The sequence below is a fragment of the Rhea americana genome, unplaced genomic scaffold, assembly GCF_003343005.1.
Source record: "Rhea americana isolate MKP2758 unplaced genomic scaffold, rheAme1 scaffold_36, whole genome shotgun sequence".
In the NCBI taxonomy this organism is placed as follows: Eukaryota; Metazoa; Chordata; class Aves; order Rheiformes; family Rheidae; genus Rhea; species Rhea americana.
The window spans coordinates 4,298,668-4,325,538 of NW_028186490.1; the positions used below are offsets into that span (position 1 = coordinate 4,298,668).

General features: G+C 36.2%; 1 protein-coding gene across 2 annotated transcripts in view; it reads right to left on the minus strand.

Moving 5' to 3' along the window:
* The window catches only part of POLR3A (RNA polymerase III subunit A), a 38,538-nt gene extending 11,673 nt beyond the window's left edge, over window positions 1-26,865 (minus strand). The window contains exons 1-24 of one of the 2 annotated variants that reach the window (XM_085312305.1): window positions 26,789-26,865; window positions 26,312-26,447; window positions 25,646-25,783; window positions 23,931-24,102; window positions 22,474-22,628; window positions 21,209-21,448; window positions 20,439-20,601; window positions 20,096-20,232; window positions 19,412-19,515; window positions 18,376-18,517; window positions 17,734-17,874; window positions 17,000-17,069; window positions 16,622-16,749; window positions 14,972-15,110; window positions 12,964-13,128; window positions 12,493-12,665; window positions 11,121-11,232; window positions 9,922-10,040; window positions 8,228-8,365; window positions 6,667-6,837; window positions 5,780-5,893; window positions 4,497-4,532; window positions 1,411-1,497; window positions 1,246-1,328 (exon numbers count right to left, since the gene is read on the minus strand). In XM_085312305.1, coding sequence (XP_085168431.1) covers window positions 1,246-1,328; window positions 1,411-1,497; window positions 4,497-4,532; window positions 5,780-5,893; window positions 6,667-6,837; window positions 8,228-8,365; window positions 9,922-10,040; window positions 11,121-11,232; window positions 12,493-12,665; window positions 12,964-13,128; window positions 14,972-15,110; window positions 16,622-16,749; window positions 17,000-17,069; window positions 17,734-17,874; window positions 18,376-18,517; window positions 19,412-19,515; window positions 20,096-20,232; window positions 20,439-20,601; window positions 21,209-21,448; window positions 22,474-22,628; window positions 23,931-24,102; window positions 25,646-25,783; window positions 26,312-26,447; window positions 26,789-26,832 — 3,107 coding nt within the window. In that variant the 5' untranslated portion in view covers window positions 26,833-26,865. The remainder of the gene's footprint in view (window positions 1-1,245; window positions 1,329-1,410; window positions 1,498-4,496; window positions 4,533-5,779; window positions 5,894-6,666; window positions 6,838-8,227; window positions 8,366-9,921; window positions 10,041-11,120; window positions 11,233-12,492; window positions 12,666-12,963; window positions 13,129-14,971; window positions 15,111-16,621; window positions 16,750-16,999; window positions 17,070-17,733; window positions 17,875-18,375; window positions 18,518-19,411; window positions 19,516-20,095; window positions 20,233-20,438; window positions 20,602-21,208; window positions 21,449-22,473; window positions 22,629-23,930; window positions 24,103-25,645; window positions 25,784-26,311; window positions 26,448-26,788) is intronic. The other variant, XM_085312306.1, reaches the window with a different exon arrangement.
* Between the last annotated feature and the right edge of the window lie 6 nt (window positions 26,866-26,871).

The following is a 26,871-nucleotide window of genomic DNA, read 5'->3' on the forward strand; positions in this document are numbered from 1 at the left end:
GTTTCAGTTGTCAGACCAGCATCAGTCACCACACATCAGCATAATACAATACTGTAAAACAACACACCATAGACAGTTCACACTTAAGAATATTTAAGAGAAACATAAGCTAACAATACTATTACTTGAAAGCAAACCTTATTGCTTTAAAGTAGGTAAAGAATTTAATACATACATAAAGCTTCTGGAAAAGGGAAACCACACTAACAAATAATTGATGTAGGTGAGTGCGAGGCCACAAAAGGGCTGTCACCAGTAGCTCTACGCCAATGAACAAATCCCAGAAGAATCATGACCTTCTTTAAGTAAGCAAAACAACTCTCAATGGATAGTGATGATCCATTCATACTAATGCTGTCTTGTAATAGAYCAGGAAACAAACAACAAACCCCTAGAAGTGGGTAATAGATTCAAGGACACTTTATACCAATGTGTGACGTAACTCTTTATAGATTGTGTAGACCAAGATGAACCATCAAGGTTGTTAAGGATTCAAAACTGATCCAGTTCAAGCACTATTCCACGTGGACTCTTTGGATGTGGGAACAATGTGCTGCATGGACGGGAGTAAAGTAACGTGTCTAMAAGTACCTAAATTTCATTGTTTAAACAATATCCTCAATCTTTTGAATTATAGCACTTTTCATTTCTACCTGAATCCACTGTTCAAATGCTATCTGTGTATTCTACAAAATAAGTAGTAGCTCCAGATGAAAACTGTGCTCACAGATATGACTACTACTATTTCAGAAGTGCTTCAGCACAAGCACATAATTTTTCACACTCAAGTCTCCTGAAACAAGGATTTAAGAAATACAAAACATTTTTTCCTACAATATAAAAGGAAAACAATCAATTAGTAACAAGAGTTTCCTAATGAAAGCATCTAATCAGGACTCAAGACAAAAAGGTGAAAATCCCAGCTCTGGCAAACCCTCAGAACTCTCATACAAGCTCTAAACTCTGCATCTTAACATCCCTACCTGTAGATAGCAAGACCTTTTTGTTTTTTAGTTATTCTTCTACCTTTGTCTTGCAATATTTACATCTTTGGGGTCAACTGCTTGTCATTCTTTATTTGTACTGTAATGACAATAGTACCAATGGTACCAAAGTAGTAAAATACTTCGCTTTAAGTTACCACTAGTTGTAAACAAAATGGCAAATATTAAACTGGTTTTAAAAACAAACAAACAAAAGAAGGTAGATTAGAGARAGGAAGAAAGCAACAGGTCAAACACCTACCTCATGTATTTGTCCCTACAAGTCTCCAGAAACTTCTCCAGTTGGGTTGGAGTAATCCTATCCAACTGATACAAAACTCGTGGCTGAAAAGAGAGGACAGCTGGAAATGCAATAGCTTATGAAGATCTACAGTAACTGCATAATTACCCCAATGAAATTAGTTACCTCAGTTGTGCCATTGTCATTAATGCCATACTTGTCCCTAGTTTTTTTTATCTTTTCAGAAACACCTTTGATGAATTTTTTAATTTCCTGAAATTAAATATAACAAGGGTCAACAAAGATATTTTTTTCATACTGAAATCTTCAACAGTAAGTTACTTGCTTACAGATACAAAAGAAATGCTTACAATAATAGTCATATGTAATATGAAGAGACATCAAAACTTAGATACACAGACTAGAATTTAGTTAACCAAATTCAATCCTGTGTAACCTCAAATTAGTATCATTACTTGAAAACATAGGCAGTCTACTCTGCCTAAAAGTATCCTTCCTGAGCACATACTGAAAACTCAGAGATTTGACTTTGGTTAATCATTTTTAACTAATCATCACTCACTGACACTCTTCCGACTATCCCACCTCAAAAATCTTATGGAAAGGAAAAAAAAACCCTCAAAAATATTTATTCTCTGAGTATATGAACCCAAATGCTTTCTCACTCATTCCTCAGTATTCAAAGTAAGTCAGAGAGGAAAGACGATGTCAATAGAAGAAATATACAAAGGACATCCGTTAGACAGGTTTCAGAGATTCAAGATATAGTTTACCTTCAAAAACCAAAAAGCAAAAAACAAACAAAAAACCCCTGAAAATTTATATGTACATGACACAGTCTCTACCTAGCATAGTACAAATAGCACCTTTTTATGCTGTGGGGAAGTCTTGTAAATAGTGCATTTAATGTGTGCTAATACATAAACCAGCCACACACTTATCAGGTTTACCCAAAGATAGCTCTAACAGCCTTTACTGAAATGCAAATTGAAATAATTCTTTCAGAAAAACATTCAATATTTCTATGAAAAATTGTTCAGTCATTTTGCTTAAGAAACAGGTATGTAGTGTGGAGATCATGAAATATGAGGCCTATGACTATATTTTCTGTAAAACTRGATTCAATGCAAATCACTACTACAACACAGGCTATCAAAACCAAAAAACATCAAAGAAAAATCAAAAGCAAATAATTCCTGTCTACTTCAGCAATGATTTAAGAACACCTCTGTGCAAAAGTGGCTAATTTGATTTTCAGAGTGCATTTAGGCCCTTTCCACCCCATTATGCTTGCTTGCCAACCAGAATGATGACTATAAAGTAACATCTCATCTTTGCTCAGTACTGGCCTCTATCCAACTACTACAGTAGCTGAGCACTTAAAATTACCTGCCGAATTGAATAAATATCTAAATGACTGCCTTTYAAAAATTTTGTTCATAAATCAAAACAGCTCATTGTTTTCCATGAAGACTAAAACAAAGTCTTATTGAAAAAAAAATGATTACAGGAACGTGCTACTGGAATGAATGCTTCAAATTGTTTCCCACTCGGAAGACAATAGATTGCATTTATACATTTCTGACCCCTTTGCCCTGCTGTAACTCACAGTAACTTACAGATAGACTATTTTGTCACTGGGAAGAGTTTTTTCACCTGTAGATATTTGGATATAATAAATAATTTTATTTATTTTGTAAGATAAGTGTTGAGTAATCATGCCAAATGAAGGCTTAGTTTTTCTACTACTTGTGGAGAAAACAAAAATAGGAATGCAGAAGATCATTCAGAACATCAGGTCAAAATGGGGAAAAAAACCCACTAGAAATACTAAAAGCTATTTCATCTGGAAAGGTGATTCTTTTGTGGGAGACAGTCAGAACTGAGATACGGCAACTTCAACTCTCTCCCCAGGACATTGAACATTTAAGTTATTTTATACTTTCAGCTACTGTCATATAATCAAGGGACAGGAATAATAATAATAACAACAACACATCACAAATCAGAAGAAGTTGTCATATTGGCTACAGAATTAGTAAGATGAAGAAAGTCCACAATAGGACAGACTTAGGAAAAAAACAGCAGTGTGGAAATAATATTATGGTAAACTATTTATTGTAGACTTTTTCTCTTTGACAGTCTATGAGATTATCCAAACTATGGATTACTTCACGTTACAAATAGTAGCTTGCTTTCTGCTGAGCCTGTCTTTACGGAGTTATCATCTGGAGTGCAACACTGTCCTCCACRAGCACAGTTGTGCAGCTTCCAGAGCTAGCTCAGGAAAATAGCTTCTTTCATGTAGTCTTAGACCCTTTCATCTGAAYCTGTTTAACAAAAAGGCACCAAACTGACTTGGTAAGTTCAGGCTCAACACAGACCTTGTGAACTACTACATGGCCAACAYTAAGTAAAAAGGTCTGGTCTCAAATGATTCAGCAAGAACTAGTTCAAGTCCTGTCAGACTTAGTAGGCCAGCACTATGTATGTCAGCACAAGACTGGCTCTGTGCGGAGGCTTTTTTGTGTTTGCATTGCACTCTCAAGAACACATACTCTAGYCCCAAAAAATCAGGAAAGTTGTTTTTTCTTTTTCATTCCAAAGGTTTCTAAAGATCTTCCTAATTGCGATAAGAAGAAAAAAAAATCTCTTCAGCTATATTTTAATACACACAGGTATGCCTATGCTAAAACATTAAGCCCCACTAAAAGCTGTGTCAGGCAACAATCTGCTTATTTCATCAGTTGACTTCCCTCCAGTAAGGACAGAGTACAGGCAAAATTAATGTTAGTCTGCTTGAAAAAGGCTATTTAGATATACTGTTAGACACACTCTGGACTAGAGTGGATAAGCCTATTACAGTAACCTCCTGGTAAAAATAACAACAATAGGAAAGACCTCTATTCCAGAATGGAAAAATGGTGAAGGGAAGAGGAGAAAATTAGGAAAAACATGCTAATATCCCTACAGGTTGAAAGGACAAGTTTTAGAAAGAAAGAAAAGTCACATATCGAAACAAAGCTTCCAGGAACCAAATCCTGAAACTTAATTGTAGGGATTAATTCATATGTCATGGTTTTCATCGTTAAAAATGAACTTGGGCAAACTGTTGTGGTGAACATCTAGATTGGAATTTAACAAGCAGGTATGTATATATTCTATTCAGTTATTTTAGCACTATACAAACATCTTTAGCTAAAAAACACTAACATTAATGCTCACACAGTGCACACACATGCTACAGTTACCTCATTATATTTTTCATAACCTGTCTCAGTTAATGTCTTCAAGGAAGAAAAGAAAAAAGAAAAGGAAAAAAGAAAATGAAACAATAGCTGAAACATAAATATCAGAAATACAACTGATTACTGTTAGGATGATGTAGCTAAATCTATGCTTCTGAAGTGAACAGCAGTTACTTAGACTTTACTGATACGATTTAAAAAAACCATACACCCCTCAAAGAACAGTTTTACCTCCATGCTTTGATATTATTGTATTGCATCTTTTCTCCAGCAACAAAGTTAAGATTTACAGCATATTTCTAACATGGAAAAGAACTGATTTTTCAACTCAGCTCTAGCAACTGAATTGCTAACCAATTCATACACAGCTGCTTACTGGTTTTGTCACTTTCCACTCTGAAGTGCTGATCATTAACCAACTCTTTAAAAGTATTACTGAATTCATGGTGTTGTCACCACTGCCAGAAATTAAAAGGGACATCAAGGTCCACAGCCAGGTTAATTCCACAGTTTCTAACCACTATCTTCTAAATAAGCCTTAGGTTTGGCCATTATCCTAAATTCTCAAATTGCTTAATGCTCTTCTAAATGCATTGACTTTCACAATTCAAACTACAGGAAGGCAGAACACAGTCATGTGGACCTTCACTCATCCTTAAAAGACATAAACCCTACCCAATAATGACTCAAGTGCTTTGCTGGGTTAGTATCAAAGGAAAGCAAGGTAAATACATGTGTGCATATATGGTGTTGTTACTAAAGGAAGAAAAGCAAATGACTAAAAACAGTTACTTAGAAGACAGATAGTATCAAAACATATACATAATAAGGGAGTATGAGACCCTATCCTATTAGTTTCTCACATAGAGTCAATGAAGACTACTTTTCTTCAGACATTGCAGAGGATGTATGTAATTATTGTACCATTTTGTTCCAGTAAGTTATCTCAGATATGACCAGAGGCACCTTCTACTCAAAAATCACTAGATTTTTCTCCCATTTCAAAACCTACTGTTGTGAACACAAACAACTTCTGTAAGAATAATATTATCATATTAAATTGCAAGTCCTACCTACACACAGAAAGTATCCAGAAATATCTTATTGAACAAAMTAGTACTGCTGCTACTAATGTAGGAACTTCAGCCATTATTCCAACAGATTGATAAAACTGATCTTTAAAAAAGTACTTTCAGTTTATTTAATTTCCCTGACTTATAACAGAATTATGTTACATATAAGGGTTAAATTCTCAATGTGAAAAGGAAATGAGAGAATGATATTACCTGCAGAAAACTGTCTTGGCAGCAGAGAAATTCATTCTTCTTCATGATGGACTCAGATGTTAATAYCAATTCGTTTTTACTAAGGGCTGGTTCATTTCGGCATGGATACACAGCCTGAGAGGGGAAAAAAAATACTGCAGGTAAAACATACACACAAAAGCTACACTGTAAGGATATAGAATATAGATACACATATCTATATGTATAACTGATTAACATCTTTTAACTGAATAATACCAGACTATTGTGAAGAGAAGACTCGCATATTTTTCTACATGCTTCAGTAAAGCTGAAGATGTACACACACACACACACACACACACACACACACACTTCTAATTCTACCAGTTTATTACACTCACAAAGAAATCCAAATGGTCATGTCAGTAAAAAGTTTTTATCTTAGTCAAGGAAAAAAAAAAAAGTATAAATAAATAACACTTATTGAAACATAACTATATGTTCAGTTAGTCAACAGCATTTTACGCATCTGAGCTAAGGAGCAGTCCAACACAAAAAACATGCACACCTTTACATTTAATTAGGAATTAATTTGCGTAATGTGAGTCCAATCTAGTACCCAGCTAAACYAGTAACAATCTAACTCCCAAGCTTGGTATTGGGCCCAAAAACCACATCTAGACATTGAAAAAAAATGTATTTTTTACACCTCATACATAGTTCAGCTCTAGTTGCCATGTTTTAAAGTAGAAAAATTCTGCAGCTGTTGGCATACACAAGCAGAGAAACTCGGATCAGGATCCCTCAAAAAATGCAATTTAAAATTTAATTATTTAATTAAAACAATTCTCAAAAAAWTTTGTTACTTCCTCCTAAATGCCCCAAAGTCTTTTCAAACTTCTAACAAAGATTCCAATAATCCTTACTCTGATGTTGTCTAGAACTCGCTTGAACTCCAGAGGTTCATCCTTCCCCTCCATTGCTGCAGGATCCAAGCCATCTCCTCCATAAATAAACTGAATAATGTCACCAGTAGAACTTCTGACAGTTAAATCATATTGAGAACAAAGATCTTCAAGTGACTTTACCAGCCGCCTCTGGGGGGGGGAGGGGAGGAGATACAAAGAGGGAGGTGGAAGGAAGCTAAATAGATTCTTTTCAAAAATAGCTACTGATTGAGATTACAAATATCTATAGTAACTGGACTTAGGAAATGAATCTGATATCACCATTAGCAGACACAGGAATCTATTTCATACATACATACATAATAGGACTTCACTGTACATTCTCCTGAGCAAAAAAAGTCAGCAATAATAAAATCTTAAAATAATTCCACATTTAAAAACTCTGTCATATAAGATACTTAATGATAAGCTATTAAGAACCTATCACAGTTTGAAGGCTTAAAGGAAAAAAAATAAATAAAATAAACCATCCACACATGCCAAAGTGTATTTTCAAAGTTCTTCYAACCATGTTTGTTTCTCAAGAGATACAACTTTTCTGTACAAAAGCAAAACCAAATCAACGATTATTTTCATTGACCAAAATAAAAAAAAAAAGAAAAAGAAAAAAGAGACATTGTAGCTCACCTGTCAAAACTTGTAGGTACCCTTTGCATCAGTGTTACATAGCTATTGATTACTACATTGATTCATTGCATCATTCATTGCCCCTACTACAATCTCCCCTTATCTGCTTCCCCCCAAAAGAGAACATGCTACTAAGTATTAGCAGTTAAAACCCCTTTTACTTTAAAGATGGACCCCATTGTTCTACCTATGTAAAACAGCTCATTAATGAATATAAATTGGCACTTTTTTTTCTACTGAGGAGGAAAAAGGTAAGACAAAATAAACATTAAGAGATTTAAAAATCCAAATTCCATGTGCTACAATTTATCTATGTGGTGTAAAAGTTGATGAGAAAAAGTTTTAACAATTGTTTTTACACACATATATATGTGTATAYATATGTGTGTGTGTATGTACACACACACATACACACATACATATACACATGTGTACACACACAAACACGCATAGTCCTTTAAATTTGCAGACAGAGAGTCAAATTAGCTAGTCACCCCAACAGAAACGATTTCTCTCTTTGTAAAACTACTTGCATGTACTTGAATTATTTTCCCAACATCACGTTGCCTGGGCTTTTCTACTGCCTGTAAGCCTGGAAAGAGAACTATATTTAAAAGTAAAAGCCATAGTACTTTAATATTACTTAAAATATTACTTAATTGTTTTCACTGAACTCTAGAGACTAAGTATAGGAACAAGACACCTGTGCCATTGCCTGAAGTGTCTACAGACAATAGAGCAAATTCAAATATTTCACAATATACTCTCCATTACATTAAAAAAAAAAAAAACAACTACACGCACTTCATCTTCCCCATCCTACAAAACACATACCAAAACACATATCCTCCTTTTGCAAAATTGGTAATACTCCCATTCTACTGACAGCTACCTGCATATATCCAGTTTCAGCAGTTTTTACAGCTGTATCAACCAGACCTTCTCGACCAGCCATGGTATGGAAGAAAAATTCAGTAGGAGTCAATCCAGAATAGAAGCTATTAGCAACAAACCCTTTTGCTGCTGGAAGCTACACAGAAGAGTGGAAAAAAAAGATTAATATACAGTGTACATCCTGTATGCCTGCAACAAAAAAATGTGTACTTTAAGGGGCCTAAATTTTTTCAGAAAGTTAGTTGATAAATATAAAATTAAATAGAAAGCACTTGTCTCAACTTGTATTTAGAATCATAGAATTGGTAAGGTTGGAAGGGACCTCTGGAGATCATCTAGTCCAACCCTCAAACAAGTGGCCCATATGGGGATTGAACCCATTACCTTGGCATTATTAGCACCATGCTCTAACCAACTGAGCTAAACCTAACCCCTAAGTTCAATGTTCATTTTAGTTCTGAATAAAGTCTTCAAAACCCTGTCTAGTTTTTCCCAAGTTATATTAGATAAGATTTTATTTCTCCACATTCAAGTCTTACCATGCTTCCATCCATTTCTTGCAAACACTACACTAAACTAACACTTCAGTCTCCCTTAATGTTTCAAGAAATGAAATGATGATATGAACATTAATTCTGTAGTAGTATAGCAAAGGCATTAACAGTGCTGAAGAATAAGGAATCTATAGAGAATATAACAAAGTGAAGGTGTGTACATAACTAACTCTTTTGAGTGGCTGGCTTTCACTACCGATAAAGAATTCGGGCCAATGGACTTCACGCAGACATCCCTTTAAGCCAAGCAACAAAGCTGACCATATGATCACATAAAACAATGTTATAGGCTACCAGGAGTTTCATCTTAGAAGAYCATTTTGTGCTGTTATTTAACAAGTAGTGTTTCTTACATCTCTAACAAAGCTAGAGTTAAAAGTTATGACTTCTTCCTTCTCATATAACCCATGAAGTTTTATTTCTCTCTTAATTCATTCAGGAAAGAAAGGGTTTCATGTTACAGAATTCAGAAGCTGAAAATACGACATGCAAGTGCCATGGCTACCATCAACAGCTGACTAACGCATTCTAATCAGAATGATGGCTAGTCCTTGGAACCTTCTCTATAGATAACTAGATTTCAGATACCAATTTTTAAARGAAAAAAAAATCTGAATTGTATTAACAASTGCATATTCCTCACTGATCCATGYAGAACAGGATTCAAATGCAGCATGTTTAAAGTAGCCCATGATATCTATCTTAGTGGAAAAAGAAATAAACCAAATTCTAGAATAGTTTATCTGGTATGTTACACCTGACTAAAAATTTCAATGTCCAGCTAACAGTTGTCCTGAAAAGTTCTAGTGCACTGAAACAGAATGTAAAAAGARGTTTTAACAAATTATTGCACTAAAAATGTATCAGACTTAGTTTAAAATTACTAAATTTGAAAGGTCTATCTTTCAGAAATAGGAAAGTTGAGCTGTAAAAATTCAAACTAATCAAACTTTCTATGGAAACTGACAACATTGCTCTTAACTCGTGATTCACATTCAAAACACTTTACATTCACTGGATATGTTGCTTTTCCTTCACCATGCTATGACACACCATACCCTATCATGTGTCCCACTTAAAATGGTGTTAACAACCTATTTTTCTTTCTTTACAAAATACTGCAAGTATACAAATTTACCTTAGAATGTTTCTCAAAGTGAGGCAAGGATCTGTTCTCAAATCCATCAGGAACTCGTGACCCACTGATAGCCTGCTGACCTACACAAGCAATCATCTGGGATATGTTAATGAAGGAACCTGAAAAGAAAATGAAAAATACCGCACTCACAAATGAAGAGTATCAATGCTCCTCCAAAGACTGAGCTGTCTTCACTTTTACAAAGATCTAGCATTCAGCTTTGAAATTCTTTCAAAATGTCTTCAGAACAGGTAACCACACTTTTCTGTTACTTGTCCTATTATTTAAGTATTTGCAAAGAGACTGACAACAACTAAGTTAGTCTATTATATAGAAAACCCTTTTTATTTTTCCTTTTGGGTCACAGACATTCATGCCACCAGTATCTGATTACAGGCTGTACATTATCCTGTTTTGCATTAGGTATTGCAGTTTATACAACCCATGATCCTGATCTATATATTTTGCTTCACAATTTCTTCATCAAACACATTTTACAGTATTTTAAAATATTTTATGAAGGGGTCAGCTTCTACCAAGATTCCTGTGACAAACTAAGTCCTGGAGAATCAAGTCACATGATTTGTTTCCCCTCTCCCAAATTATCCCCCTAGTTTATTCTTCTTCTTAGATCTCAATATCTTTTCAGGAATATAAAAGCCTCATCCTGAGGCTTTCCACAATTATTAGAGATGGATAAAGAAAGGTAGAGCAGTTAAATGATTTCTTCRAGTTCATAAAGAAAACAAAAGAAAGCTCAGACAATCTGAGTATAAAATAATATCCACTACACAGATGGTCCTTTAGAAGTAAAGCAGTGAAAATGACTAAAGACATCTCTAATTCTTAAGGTATCGTTTCTCATTGATTTTCTATGTGATATTGCTTTCTGAGGCAAAAGGTACAGCCGAAATCTTTTTTTTACTGATTAAATCAAGTCTTAAGAACATCTGAAGTACCAGAAGGATGCTTTTCATCTTGTATCAGAAATCTAAACATGCTACAAATATAGCAAATTGATTTCAATTAACCATAGCCAATGTGTATTTATTGAGAAGAGTCACTCCAAACATATATGACATAAATTCAATAAATGTGCATCTGACTACTTGTACAAAACAGGCTATAATAGGAACACAAGCAATTCTGAGAACAGTGATGGAGGCAGCAATCTAATTTCAAAGCTTAGGGAGTCCTACCTTTAGAACCACAGAGAGCCATGATAAGGGGACTGTTGCTCTTGTCCAGTTCCCTGAGACAGGCACTGCCAGCATGATCTCTGATAACAGAGAGTTCTTTAAGGATTAAGGCCTAGAATCCAAGAATTCAGAGATATAGCTTTAGTTAAAAATACCATACACAAACAGTACCCTCTCGCTTGGTACTAATACCTTCAACAGTCAAGAAGAAATTAAAAACAGAATAAAAAGAAAGAAATCTATATGTTTGCTTTGAGTAAAACAAGATACGACTTATAACTCAAATAACCATAGTTTGCTGTGTAAAAATTCTTTGCTAGAAGACAAGGGTAGCTGAGGCATGATAGCCTCTTTTGGCAGCATCACTAGCTTAAGCTAGTTAGACCAATCGTCAAACTAAGTTGTAAGTCTCATTGTGCTACATGTAAAGACCATCACAAAAAGTGATTCTGGACAGCATATGCAATGCTGATATCTCCAATTGTTAAGAGCTTAACAACTGTATCAAAAAAATGTTCTAGGACATACACCAAAAAGAGGAAGAAGAGGAGGAGAGAAAGACTGCAAGACTCTTCAGTCAGAGAGTACCAGTTTTAACTAACTGCACAACTGTGGCAATAGCTAAACACAAAGTGGAGGTGACTTTACAAAAAAAGTAATACAACACATCTCCTAGACGTTTAGTATCCAAGAGGACAAATGTATAAAACGATTAAAGACAATGAAAAGAGTATTCTTCAGTTCAACCTGTTAGGTCTCCATTAGGTCCCTGTCTTTAAGCTTTTGGGCAGTCATTGCTCTTCATCAAAATTCCTCCCCCCCCCCCCAAAAAAAAAAAAAAAAAAAAAAAAAAGAGAGAGAGAACTGAAGTCCATGAAGTCCACTCAAGTTTTGCCCTAATAAAGCACAAGAAAACATTTGCATAAAGACAGAATTGTAACTAAACGAGTATTTTTCTTTTTGGATTAGATTCATTGGTGTTACTATTGGTTATTAACTTACTTAGTAAATGTAACATTAACTCCACTCTGTTTGGCTGTGTAATTTTCTTATTTTACATGCTACCCCAATACTTCCAGCAGGGTGGGAGGATCACAGCATTCAGTATCTAACTGCCATTTTTCATGTTCTTGAAGAGCATAAAAATCGAGAACAGCTACAACAGCAGCCCCAAGTGGCCCTAATCCATTCATATGAATGCATCTAAATGTTAAGCCTAGACAGATTCAAACAATTAAAGTTGAATACATAAGAATCCTATTCACTCAAAACTTTAAGCTTCAGCAGACAGCTTTGAGCTTCAAAACTGAATAGGAATTCATTGATGAAGTCTCTACTATAAACACATATTGATTTAATTTAAAACTTTTACCTCTAGTGTCTCTTCTGCAGTACAGCCAGGCTGCTGCTGCAGCTTGCCAGTATTCAGAGCTTCAATATACTCATCACATTTCTTATAGCCAGCATTCAGCAGTTCGTACTTAGCTTTTAGCAGGCCCTGCCCAGGGGTAACATCACCAATTCCAATGGAAAAGCCACGGTTAGCTACAGTAAAAAAACAAGACAATTCTACTAGCTCAGTTTCATAAAGAGAAAATACAAATAAAAACAGGAAATGTTACCATCGTGACCTTTATTATTCTTGCTATTATGATGCAAATCATACACTTTAAGTGCACACACATCAGTTATTTCAGTGTTTCTACTAGCTTTGCAATTAGCTTATTTTTTAAACAGATTACACCATATTTTAAGCATGATTGCTTAAACCATGCTTGATTGTTCTGTATTTCAGCCTTAAAACACTGTTTTTACAAAGAAATGTACTTCCCCCATTACTTACAAAGATAGACAGGAGCAAGCCTGGCTAGCCGTGACATGGCATCTGCAGCTTCCACCTGACCCCAGTCTCTCAGCAAGATATAGAAGATATTGTTCTTGGATCCTGATCCTAAGGTTCCTTTGTCCATACTGCCACTCATTAACTCGCTATTCTGAATTGTGACATCTAGAAGCCAAAAAGAATCAGTCATTTTTAAAATAGTACTTAAACTCTAGCAATAAATTATGAAGCATGTTGYAAAATAAAAGCTTTGTTCACGAAGCTAATAAAACCCAGAGGCATATATTTACCATATGTTAACCTACATTAACATTTCTCTATTTCCCTCCCTCCTTAGAATGGCAATTTATCCAATTTAATACTTCTAAGAAACACTAAGAATAATCCTTTATGTTAATAATCTAAAAATCAAGCAAAAAACACCCCAAAAGAAACTTCATTTCACTGACCAAAACAAGGATTTCAATCAATCAGTCTTAATCTTCCAGAAATAAAGTCCATGATGCTACTTAATGAACTAAAGAGCCCGGATTTTTTTTATTATTTTTTACTTAGAGCAGTAAAATTTCAGAAGGGAGGTTGCAATTTTCTTATTCAAAGACCCTGTATATGCTGCACCCCTTGGGTTCCTTTTGCTTCCTCAGGAACCTGTAATTCAGGTACTGAATCTTCCTTACAAACTTTAGCCTTTAAGCAATTAAAAAGTATCTTCTAAACATGAACTTTAGACAGATTTTTAATGAAAGCAGTACATGTTCATTCTCAATTTCATTATGCATCTCTCAAAGAAAAACTGGCATATATATGTATTTTATGTTTGGACCCAATTTAAATCATTTTCTGCAGAATGCTCTGATGTTTGCACACTATATGCTCAGTATATTCAATATGAATTTAGGTAATCAACTTGCTGAACTACAACCAAAAAATTATTACATACAATGAAAATATAATACCAAAATTTAATGACACCTCAGAGAATTTGCACAATTTTCTGAATGGAATTAGTGTTGCTTTAGAAATGAATTTATTTCAGAGAACTGAACAGACCCATCAGTGAAATCCAAAGGTTTTCTCAATCATTTTCTACTGTTAACCTCATAAAATGGAAATTCTGCCCATATATCTTAAAACGTAAAGCCGATGGAAAAAGGAATATGGCTTTATGTTCAGACAAGAACATCAGGCTTGCTTTGCTCACCTCTGCATTCCATCCAGGGTGAAAAAAATGTGCCATCACATTTACAACCATGTTCACAACCACTGAGTGCCTGTGCCTTCTAAGGAAATCTCTCAGAATCTGGWACAGAGTGGATTTGAGTCCTCACATCAAGGCTACATGCCTGACCAGGCACATAATGTCGGTATGCAATGTAAATCAATGGTTCCTCCCTAGGTTCCTTAACTCACACTTCCAAGCAGTGAAGAGTTAAACTAATACTGCCYGCTCAAGTTTTTTTCCCAACTGTTACTACATGAATTAAATTATTAACCAGCCAAGCCTTGTTCATCTCTTACAAGGCTTTCAACCTTTGCTTCTTTGCTACCACTCTGACTTCCCTAACCGAAAGGATATAGGGGTTTGACTTCTTAGAGATTCCCATCTTCCCTTCATATCTTTAATCTTTTCAGTGTTTGACTGTTAATCCCAGCATCACTACCTCCCACTTGAGATACTGAATTTTCCCGTTTGCCTTCTGCACGGCCACTTTAAGCTTCTTCGTTTTCCTTATCTTTGTCTTTCTTACCTCTAAATACTGCATTAGCATCACTACAAGCCTAGAATCATATAAAAGAAGTTTTATTACAAGAAACCATTCATGTCTTTTCTTTGACATTCAGTATGACTCCAATGTTTTGAAAAAATGCACAATTTAATTTTCATTTCAAGAACACTATGCGAAACACTGCTTCAACTCCACGAGAGAGCTCAGTAGCAACAAACTCAAAGCAATCTGTACAGCTTCTCTGAAGAGTTCTAAAACAAAACTTCAGAAGTGTCACTCACAAGAATCATTGAAACACAGGTCTTCTCCTTTGCCACAATATTGTTTGCCCTTGGTTCGCAGATTGGCTTTTACAGGACAGTCATCACTAGGTTTGAGAATAAGGCTGAAAACCTGTTTTCCTGTCCACAGTGTTACAGGCTTAAAAGAACAAAAGGACAAAACTTAAGGTTGGAAGTTTTATAATACAACTATAGTAAAATAGCAGAAAGATTTTAATTGTAAAATTTTGTTTTCTACACTGAACCRTTAGATTCTGAATTACATTTATAGAAGTGCATGATAGCTTTCCTTTGAATAGGAGAGCTATTATGCATTTCTATAAATAAAAAAGCACTGACTCTGAATTGTTATCTTTTAAATAAGAGTAAGTGCATGCATGAAAACAGGGTCTATTACTCCTTCTAACTGCCATACTTCTCCCTCTGATCAAAATAAAGGAAGAAAATGATAATGGTACTGCCATTTAATTTCCAAAACTGGATGCCATGTTTGTATTTCCTTCATTATATAGTGCCTTCTGATTAAATTTTTATGAGGTTAAACATTCATATAGTTATGTATTTCACTCAACTGTGGTAAAACATAAGTTGTTTAGTTACTATACTAGTGTTACTACACTAGCAGTAGTGACATGCAGTGACAAAATTATTTATTTGATTTGAGAGAAGCAGTCAGAGAATCACTGCTCTTGGCTGTAAATTATAGTTTACATACATTTATAAAATTCACCTTAGATACTGCCCATAAATGCTTTGACCTTGCTTGAAGTATTATTCTTTGATGCTCCAGTTTTACTTTGCTAACAGTTAAGGAAATTTCCAGGAATATATTACACTTACAGCAATTTTAACATCTAGTAAAAGGTATAAACAAGTACATGCTGGTTCTTCATGAGTATTCAGCAAGTTACAAAATATATCAGTTCTCTCTCCAAACAATAACATTTGCTTCAAATGGAAAATCAATCAAATAAAGCCACCCTTAAAAGTATGCGAATGAAGGCTTAACAGACACTGATCTCATCTAACAAATGATACTATAGCACTCTTCAAAGTTTGCGACTAATACACAAATAGTTTGTCCTTCACAACAAATTTTCATGCACATGATGTACCAGAAGTCACATAGCAATCATCATCTTTACACCTTTAACACTTTTCCAGATTAACAGTTAAAACATTATTTCACAGATGTGACATCTCTTAGTGTTGGAATACTGGAACTTGGAATTGTCCAGGATTCCAACACATTGCTTCAGGGTACCCACAGATTAATGTGGTTTCTCCACTTAGCCCCATATTAGTCTCCACAGGTTTTTAAAAATGGTGCACCTTCTACTGATCATCAATAGCAAGGTAGCCTGTCTGATGGTAGCAAGATAGAAGAAAAACTCTGCTTTAACCCTGAAGGAATACGCACTAGTTGGTGATAGCTGATGGATTATAGCATCTGGACCACACCATGCAAGGTCAACTTTGCTCAGCCTCAGGCATTGAACTCCTTCCGCATAGCTTTGACCCTGGATTTTCACTCTTTATGCCTTACAATATCTGACACAGTGCCAATGTCAGAGCAAACAAGAACTGTCACTGAAATTCTCTGTTGAGAACACTACCATGGATTAGAAAAAGAAAAATACTTTGACACACCTTTAAGATTGCTGGCGGTGGAAGGCGAACTTTAATCTTTTCATCCTTGCCGACTAGGATAGAAGCAATAATTTGACAGGCTTTGGCTCGATCAAAAAAGGTATCTTTTAGTGTAAGAAGATATGCACCTAGATTGTAAAAAAAAAGATTAATCTAACATTAAAACTAGGTTAAATTTAAAAGCTATTGCATATTTGGTATTAACGATTTCATTCTGATGCTGGTTATCCACTTAGTGTACAAAGTGATAAAAGATTAGAGAGCTTCAGTTGTAAATCCTTTCTAGATTTTTTTAAAAATTCCCCCAGTGATTATGAAACAACAACAAAACAAACAACTGTGAAATCACACAGCTCAAAAATGAACTTATGTACATACCTGTAAGGAAATCTTGAATAGCAGCAATTAAGGGTTCTCCATTTCTTGGTGTTACCAAGTTTGCTTTAGTCTATATGACATAAGAAACAAAAAGATTACACTTTTCAAAAGATTGATATTGCATTTGCTACTCAACAGCGCCCTAAAGAAACAAACAATGAACTGGAAAAATTCTCATAGTGTTGCTACTGACTTCACTCACACATCACAGATCAATAGAAAGAACTATCAGATCCCTCTTCATCTACTATCCTTTCTCTCTCTGTTCCATCGTATGAGCCTACTGTCTCCTGTCTTCTCTGATAAATATTGCTCCAGTACCATCACACTATTATTGCCTCACTTCCAATTGATCTGATAGCCCAAAATTGCTGGGATGTCAGAGGGGAAGGCAAAATATGAACCTGGTAAGGGAACCATCCTACTTTGGCAGTGCTCACTATTACTAACGATAGTCAGGTAGAAACAYCTAAACACATGCTCTTACTTAAAATCACTGCCAGTGGAGTCTAAATACATGGCTAATGGACTACGGAGGTATTTAAAGAGCCTTAATTTATTCTAAATTCTCTTCTGCATACTTTTAAGCAGCTTCACAGTTTAGCATTATCCTCATCAAGGTAGCTAAATGATGTTTTCAAATTTTACAAATCTACACATTATTTACATGTAAGGTACAAGGCATAGTTCATCTGCCACTAAAAAAAATCCCAACAGCAATATGATCTACATACCCCCATTAGAACAAGTGCTTCTGCTTTTGCTTCTTCTGTCTGAGGAAGGTGAAGGTTCATCTCATCTCCATCAAAATCTGCATTGTATGGTGTACAGACACATTCATTAAACCTGAATGTCCTATGAGGTTTTACTCTAGCCTGCAAAAGAAGAAAAAGCAATGAATTACACAGTCAAGCACATTAAAAGATAAAAAACATACCTGAATGTCTCCTTGTATTTTTACCTTAGATGTAAGTCAAAATTTCTGATTAAATGATTACATTGACCAGGAACTAACAGAAACAGGTTACGTTACACAAATGTAACTACTAACCTCAATTAYGAAGCACTTACACAAATCACAGAACACAGCATGCTTTGTAGGGATCACATCTACTCTGCAAAATGAAATGCCTATGCAAGCACGGATACTAAGATCAATTACGGCTATTAACAGAATCATCCAGATAGAATTCTGCCCAGTTACACTTCAATTCCCATGCAAAACCACACATGCACTGAATTTACGATCCTCCCCATGCAATGTTTCAGCAGAAGTTGTTTATTTTTGTTTGTGTAAGAGATAAATATCAGCAAAGGTAAAGCACCTAAGATTCAGGTGATGCACTAACTCTACGCTAGACTGTGTGTGCACTTACAATGTGAGCCATGATRCTCAGCTTGTGTAGAGATGGTTGTCGGTTGAAGAGTACTATATCACCATCTATAAGATGCCTCTCCACAGTATCACCAAACTTCAGCTCCTGTGCCATCTTTTCTCGGTTCCCGTATTTCAAAAATCTTACAGTAACACATGGCAATAGAGACAGAAGAAATAAAGTCAAAAAGATATAAAGAAAACTGAAAAGAAACTGTGTTTATAATGTAAATTCTTCCATTAAAAACGTTGGAGTATTTGTATTGCAATGACTAGAAGATAAAACACCAGTCCTGTTATAGTTTTAAATAATTAATGAATTTGCAATGTTAATTAACAAAAGCAGTGTTATTACTACAAGTCAGAAAAAAACTAGCCATAAAAACATGAAAATTTGTAACCGTATCAGAAAATAAGGGGTTTCACTGATACACGGTCACATCTTACTATCCATAAACTGACTGCAGATTAGCCCTTACATAACAGCAGCCAGTACAAAGCGCTCCACACTGCCTGCTTCCACCCATCATTAAACTGCAAAGCTCCAGAGCTCACAGTACAGGAGACAGCAGTGTTAAGCCAACCCCCTAGATCCCAATTGCTAATGAAAACAATAAAGTAGAGCCATTCACCTATCTCTGCACTGTGCCTCTCAGTATTTGCCAAAATACAGATCTCATCCAAGTTCCTACATTACCATAGTATTGTAGCCTTTATTATATTACACCAAATAAAAAATAATCAATCCTAAAGCAATCTAATTGCAGTTCACTATCATTAGTATGGCATGGCACTTAAGTTTAAATCCCATGGATTATCTGCTCAGGTTTATTGTACAAGCTCTTTTTAGATGACAAATTTTTATTAGTCATTTATGAAGGATATTAAAAAATAAAAAATAGTATTAATCCCTATATATATACATACATACATATATATATCTCTCTCTATATATATATATATATATGTAACTGGTTTCACACATCAGTAACAACAAGCTGATGAAGAGAAATGAATCATTACAATAAGCACAGTACCTTTTCATCTGAGTGTGCCTTTGCTGAATGAAGTTGGCGCCAGGATGAACATCAGGACCATTTCGGACAAGTTTTCTCATAAAATTTATATTTGCTTTATTCACCTGTTGCATAAAGACTTCAATCACTAATAAGTAAAACACACTTCTGGACCTCTTGCTTTTTCTGGTGTTTTGTGTTTTCAAATTTTGGGATTAACTAACAATCCCACCCCCCAAACACAGCCTCCAGCTGAAAGAAACAGGTAGGACAGAGGAGAAAATTTTAAGTTGATCTTAGAGCAGCATATCAGAGGGAAATTAAATGAAAAATCCRGGAAGTAAATTCAGAAACAGAAAAACCAAAACAGTCCTTAGACAGGTATACCAAAGAACATATGAAGCTATATGCAAGTTTAAAAAATATSAAGCAAAACTAACATTCTCGCTTGATGTCTCCCTTCACACGCAGTGGGCCTCAACAGTACTTGCATTCATCTGATACTACAATTTTCACTTGCTAGCAGCAATGGAACTAGCAAAGTGTCATTGAATAGCATGTTGAACATAAATCTGCTATATTTACTTCTTTTTGTTTTCCTTTTCCATTCAGGTTATAAACAGGGACAACAATGCTACTRGGTTAAAAAAACAAAAAAACAAAAAAACACACACATAGGAATGGCTTTGGTTCTAGACTGCTTACCTTTTCAGGAAAGGTTAGTATTTTAGCAACATGTATAGGCACTGCTACTTCATCTATACGTAAGTTAGGATCAGGTGAAATGACTGTTCTGCCAGAGAAATCTACTCGCTTTCCAGACAGATTGCCTCTAAACCGACCTAACAAAAATAAGCAAATTAAAATGATTTTACAAAAATGCATTTTCAAAATGCTATCTGCAAAAAAGCATTCACATTAGGATAGCAGATTAGAACAACTTTTACAGTACATCACAGGAGCACAACACAAAAATAACACAGGGATGCTTTGCAATAGCAAATATTTCTGCCTTAATTAATTAATTAAAACAACTTTCCAGACAAACCTTGCTTTCCTTTCAGTCTCTGAACAAAACCTCTAGTCCATTTTTTAGGTGCCATATTGAGAGGAATCCCAGAGAGCTCACTGTTGATGTACAGGGCACACTGTAGTTGAAGGAAGTCCCAGTCTTCCATAATCATCTGTGTTTTGGCTCCTGATATCCTATGCTAAACAAAATAAGTCAGTTTAGAAAATAAACACAGCAACACAAATGAAACTAGCAAAGAATGTTTCTGATAATGAGTACAAGTGTTTGTTCTTGTGAAAATAGCATTAAGAAAACTTTACACCCATTTTAATAATAAAGGCAAGAGGATAGGCCCTGTCTCAAGAATAGATAGTGAAATTAAAAAAAAAGGGAAAAAATTTAGAAAGAAATGGGAAAGCCTACAAAGAACAAGACGAGTTCGAATGGCAAGTAAATGGGCAATTTCTAAACATTATAGAATGTTTTCCTGTATCTGATCGTTCAAACGTGTAATTGCCATGAGGGAAAAAAGACAACAGTTTATGGATCAGAACTAAAAAAGGAAAAACAACCTTCTCCCAAGGCACCAGTGCATCTTCAGCAGGTCCTATTACTACAAAAAGATAACATGAACAGTCAGATAGCCAGCTCCATTTGAAGCAAGTCTCCCTACTTGTTTTAATGAAAGGTTGAATGAGATAGCTGTGCAGTGTAGATTGTTTTTTAGATTGCGAGCAGTGAAACAAGTAAAATCAGTTACTATATTCAATTCTAACCAAATCTTCTCAAAGGCAGCAGTGTCTCACCTTTTTTATTACATCATTGAGGAAAATGATCTCTGTCAGTTTCATAGTCAAGTCATCTTCATTGGTGCCAGACTTCAAGTCACTCACAACAGAGGGTCTGATGCACAGTGGGGGCACTAGGAGTCGTGTGAGGATCAAATCTGAAGGTTTACCTGCTTCTGGGTTCATCAGAAGCAGAGGGATATCTTCTGCCTGGATTCTTTTGAAGAGGTTCAATACTACTAACGGATTCAAGTTTTCCTACAAAATACATTGGGGAATRGGGAGAACAAATCATCATGAAAACAACTTTCAATCCTTCCCTCCTTCCCTTATTTACTGATTGTTCACATAAAAGTATTTAAAAAGGACAGAGAACTACTATTAATGCAAACAAAATGATGTTTCAAATTTTTTATTCTGAACCAACATTTTTAGTTTCTCAAATACTCAAATAATGTCTGCTCTCCTTGATTTTTTCTGCTCTATCAGTGTTTACTTCTCACCATGTTACTCCCTTTTTTAAAAAAGTTACTGAGAGCATTTCACACTCACTTCCCAAAGCCAACTCAGTAAGCTTTTTAAAACAAATTTGTAGTAGATTATAAATATTCATTTTATTAGAAGAAAATCAACACCTCTTCTAAATTTTGTTTTTAAAATTTCATTTCTCTCTTCTCAGTATAGCTACTGCTCCAATGTAAGAAACTTACATATTCATTAGTTTTTCTGCTCCATTATCTACAGTAAAATCTGCCTGGCTTGCAAAGTGCAGAAAGAAACAGAACTCCGCACAATGCCAAACTGAATGAAACAAAAAGTCTATCCGATAAATTGCCTCTCTTCTCAATACTGCTCAGTACTGTTCAAAAGAACAACTACAACAACAACAAAGTTTGTACTGTAATCATCCTAGACTTAAAGTAAATCTACAAGTACGTGCAAAGTTTCCATGGGCCTACATTTCTTCTCCCTTTTCTAGCTTATGGAAGTTTCATATACCAAGAATCATTTCTGCATAGCTGCTACATATCCCTAGCACTACAGCTCAAACATCCCCTCTCTTTACAGACAGAAAGCTATGTATCAGAGTATGCTAACACACTAAGTTTCTCATTTTTCAAGGTTAATGTTATTCCAATGGATACAAACATTCTTCAATTGTCCATCTGGTATGTGAGAAACTTAGAYCACCAAAAGGCTTAAGCAGCTACATTAAATGCCTTCAAGGAGTGTTATTTCATGTACAAAGACTAGCAAGAAATTTAAGTGATAATAAAATTTACCTGAGCTCTTCCCAGTAAGGATTCTACTTCTTTATTATGTTCTATGGCAGTTTCAAAGGACTGGAGGAAAGTGGATACTATTGGATCTACCACTTTCTTATTGGTCTTGTATTTTTCATGTATTATTTTCAATAAACCACACTTCTTCACAGTTCCTGCAAGCAAACAAATGCTTTTTAAAAATAAAAATTTATGAAAACAAGTCAGCCACTCTTCCAAAAACATATATTTTATACCTTCTGAGAATGCAATAATAAAATAAAAAGTTCATCAACTTTATTAACCAGTTTCCTAAATTCATAAAACAAGAAGAGGACAATCAGAGCCATCTTCCTTGTATTGCTGGCTTATTTTGCCTTGATTATGATGTGGCTTCTGAAGATGAAAGAGGGTATTCTTTCTCAGCCYGTACTTTCATTCACCTTTCCTTCAATCACAGCAAAGATTTTTTTTTTAATGTAAAAGTTCCCATGYTAAAAACCGGTGAGATGTGCCATATATACACACCATCCAATTAGCTTCTAAAGTCATTTTGGAATTAAATTACAGCAAAAATCTGACAAGTATTTTCATTTCATGCAGGCAGCAGTACTGGTAAAACTTCTATAGACTAGTACAAAGGCTTTCCAAACTCAAGTTTTTTTTTGTTTTTTTGTTTTTTTGAAATAGACTGATTTATCACTTAATTTTGTAAACTGATATTGTGCCATGTGTATGCCCCTTTACATACACATGGCACTCAAAGAAACTCCCTTCCTAGTTGTTCAGATCTTTGATCATCAGAACAATACAAACAGAACTTTCATGAGTTTAAATAGCAAATTTTTACTGCAAGTTATGAATTATCCACTCACTATAAATCCGTAATACCACAGCATGTCCCTTAACAGCAGTGTTACTTTATCAGCATACATGAGGAAAATGTGTTTTTAAAAACAAATATGAAATCTTACTGCATAAGATACTCTGCTGTGAAGAACAAATTCCAGTGTAACTCAACATCATGAAAACTCCAAGCTACACCTGCAGAACGTACCCTTCCACAGGATGACAAGAGCTTCTAAACTTATAAAAGGTGATTTAATATAATTATGAAAAGTGAAGTTCAGTCAAAATTACAAGGTTTACAAATGCTTCCAAGATATTTATCATTGACAGTAGCTTCCAGTGTTCTTAAGAACATATTAAATAGGCTTTTTGCCATAATTCAAGTATCAAGTATTGGTTATTGCCATAAAGGGATACGACATCAGATAAAATCAGCTACTAGGACAGTGTCTATATACACATACATAAGATGTGAACAAACTTGGAATTAAAAATGCAACTGCCTGTTTCCTAATATCATTAGCTGTGGCACAAAGATAGTCAAGATTTTGGTGCCTACCAGAGATGTCAAGGTTAAAAAACAGCACCATACACAACTACCACTAACTGTCACTAATGCCAACACTCACCATTAAAAGCACCACAGTAAGGACAAGTGTTTTTCTTTCGGCACTTTTCAGACACCTTTTTTTTTAGACCTCTTTTCTGAAGATATGTAAGGCCAGGTCGCTTTAGGTAATCCAAAAACTGCTTCTTTTCTTCCACAGATAGCATGATACGGCAACAGGTTTTGCAAATCATCTTAAATGTAAACACACGTAAACGAAGTTTAACAGAAACATGCAAAGTTGTAACAGAAACCAAGATTAACATGTTCTAGTCTAACTTGRGTTCTTTATCAATATGCAGCTTTCTGAGTGAAGTATACGGTTTTGGCTGAAACACCAACCCACATACAGTAGGCTGCAACAAAAATAAGCACATGAAAAAAAAAATCTGGTCAATGAGGCAAATTGTTGTCCAAGTTCTGCAGGATCTTAAAAACCCATACAAGGCAAACAGGGCTCTGATTTACTTGACTGTCCTAAATGGCAAGTACAACTCATGTATTTGTTTCAAACTATTGCGCAAGGATAAATGATTATGTAAGTCTGAGGTCACATATGGTAAGACTGATGCTTACATAAAAGCACTTTACAATACACAAGACGCATAAAGAACTGATAAAATATACAATACAACCTTATTTTGGTATTCTAAACTACTACGTTTCGAGAATCATAGGTGGGTTAGATGTGGATTACATGAGTGGACAGTGAGGCAGATTGAGAACTGGCTGAAAGGCAGAGCTCAAACGGTTGTGATCAGTGGTGCAAAGTCTATTTGGAGGCATACAGCTAGCGGTATTCCCCAGGACTCAGTACTGGGGCCAGTCTTCTTCAACTTATTCATCAATGGCCTGGATGAAGAGACAAAGTGCCTCCTCAACAAGTTTGCAGAAATACAAAACTGGGAGGAGTGTCTGGTACACCAGAGGCCTGTGCTGCCATTCACAGGGACCTCAACAGGCTGGAGAGCTGGGCAGAGAGGAACCTCACGAAGTTCAACAAAGGGAAGTGCAGGGTCCTGCACCTAGGGAGGAATAATCCCATGCACCAGTACAAGCTGGGGGCTGACCTGCTGGAGAGCAGCTCTGCAGAGAAGGACTGGGAGTGCTGGTGGACAACAAGCTGACCATGAGCCAGCAATGTGCCCTTGTGGCCAAGAAGGCCAATGCAATTCTGGGGTGCATTAGGAAGAGTGTTGCCAGCAGGTCCAGAGAGGTGATCCTGCTTCTCTACTCTGCCCTGGTGAAGCCACATCTCAAGCACTGTGCCCAGTTCTGGGMTGCCAGTACAACAGAGACATGGAGCTACTGGAGGCAGTCCAGCGTGGGCGAGGAAGATAATTCGGGGACTGGAACATCTCCCCTGTGAGGGAAGATTGAAAGAGCTGGGCCTGTTCAGCACGGAGAAGACTGAGAGGAGATCTTATCAATGTCTACAAATATCCTAAGGGAAGATGTCAAGAGGATGGGACTAAACTCTTTTCAGTGATGCCAAGCAACAGGACGAGAAGCAATGGGCCCAAACTGAAACACAGACAGYTGCATCTGGAAAACTTCTTTCCTGTGAGGGTGACAGAGCACTGCAACAGTTTGCCTAGAGAGGCTGCAGAGYCTTCTCTGCAGATATTCGCAACCCACCTGGACGCGATCCCGGCCAACATGCTCTAGGTGACCATGCTYTTCTAATCATTTCCTTTGTGCACAGTAATACAGATTATGAAACACAAATACATTTACCTGTAAGATGCCTATCACAGCTTTGAAGTATCCAACATGGAAACATGGCAGTTCTAAGTCAATGTACCCATAATGTCCTAAACAATCTGCTAGATTTTTTCCACAAGTTTCACAGGGACGGTCTTTTTCACTGGTTCCCTTCAGGGAAGAAAAAAAATGAAAGGTTTTAGTAGTTATCAACTAAGCGAATAAATGGAAGATACCACAGCAGTTCTAAAGGCAGTCAGTAATCTTGACAGCAGACCTAGAGCACTTTCTTTTCCCCTCTGCATCACAATCATTCCAGTAGCATTACACTCAGCTCAAAACTTCCTACTGATGTTAGTAATATTAACTCATCTAGCTGTTACAACTGATCTACAGCCCAGTAAGACATTCTGTAGATGAGCCTCTGAGTCTCCCAACAACCAAGCTGAACAAATTTCTCTGCTGCCTTGTAAGAGTGCTTCCCTGAACCATACAAAAGCAAGAAGAGAGTAGATGTAAAATATCAAGGTTCAGAACAACATGGGAAGCCAATGCAACTGACAATCTCTCCAACTTAACTAGAGACATATTGGCACATTTTTTTACTGAATAGGTAATTTCATTCTTCATCTCACATCATTTTAACTATTTCAAGTAAGCCCACAGAAAGATTAAAAAGAAGAAAAAAACAGGTCTCACCATGCGATGGTCAAGTACTCCATACTGCAGGGGAGAGTGATTGTTGTCCTGACTGTACAAGTTTTTGCTAACCACCTGAATGTGCGCTTGCTGACGCATCTCTTCTGGAGATTTCATCCCAAAGCAGATGTGGCTTCTGGGATGCRAGAAGTCACAAGGACATATGTGTAAACACACACAAGTTTATAAGCACATGCACGCAAATATATGTTCAGAAAACAACGCACGAAAGGGTAAGGTGATTCAAAACCCGGCCGAAGCCGTTTCTTTCCGCACAGCTCCTAAAGCCAGACCTGTTTTGCACCTGCGGGGCAAGGCCCCAGCCGCCCGCGGAGAGCCGCGCTCAGCTCCCCGCCGCGGCCACTGCCCCGCCCGCGCCCACACAGGGCGCTTCTGCCCGCGAAACGGCAGTCCCACCCGCCCCCACGGCGCAGAGCCCCCAGTGGCGCCGGGCTCCGCGCCACCCGCCCCACTCACATCTTCTTGGCCACATCCGTCTCCCTGAACTGCTCCTTCACCATGATGGCGGCGGCGGCGGCCGTTACGCGGCCGGCGAAGCT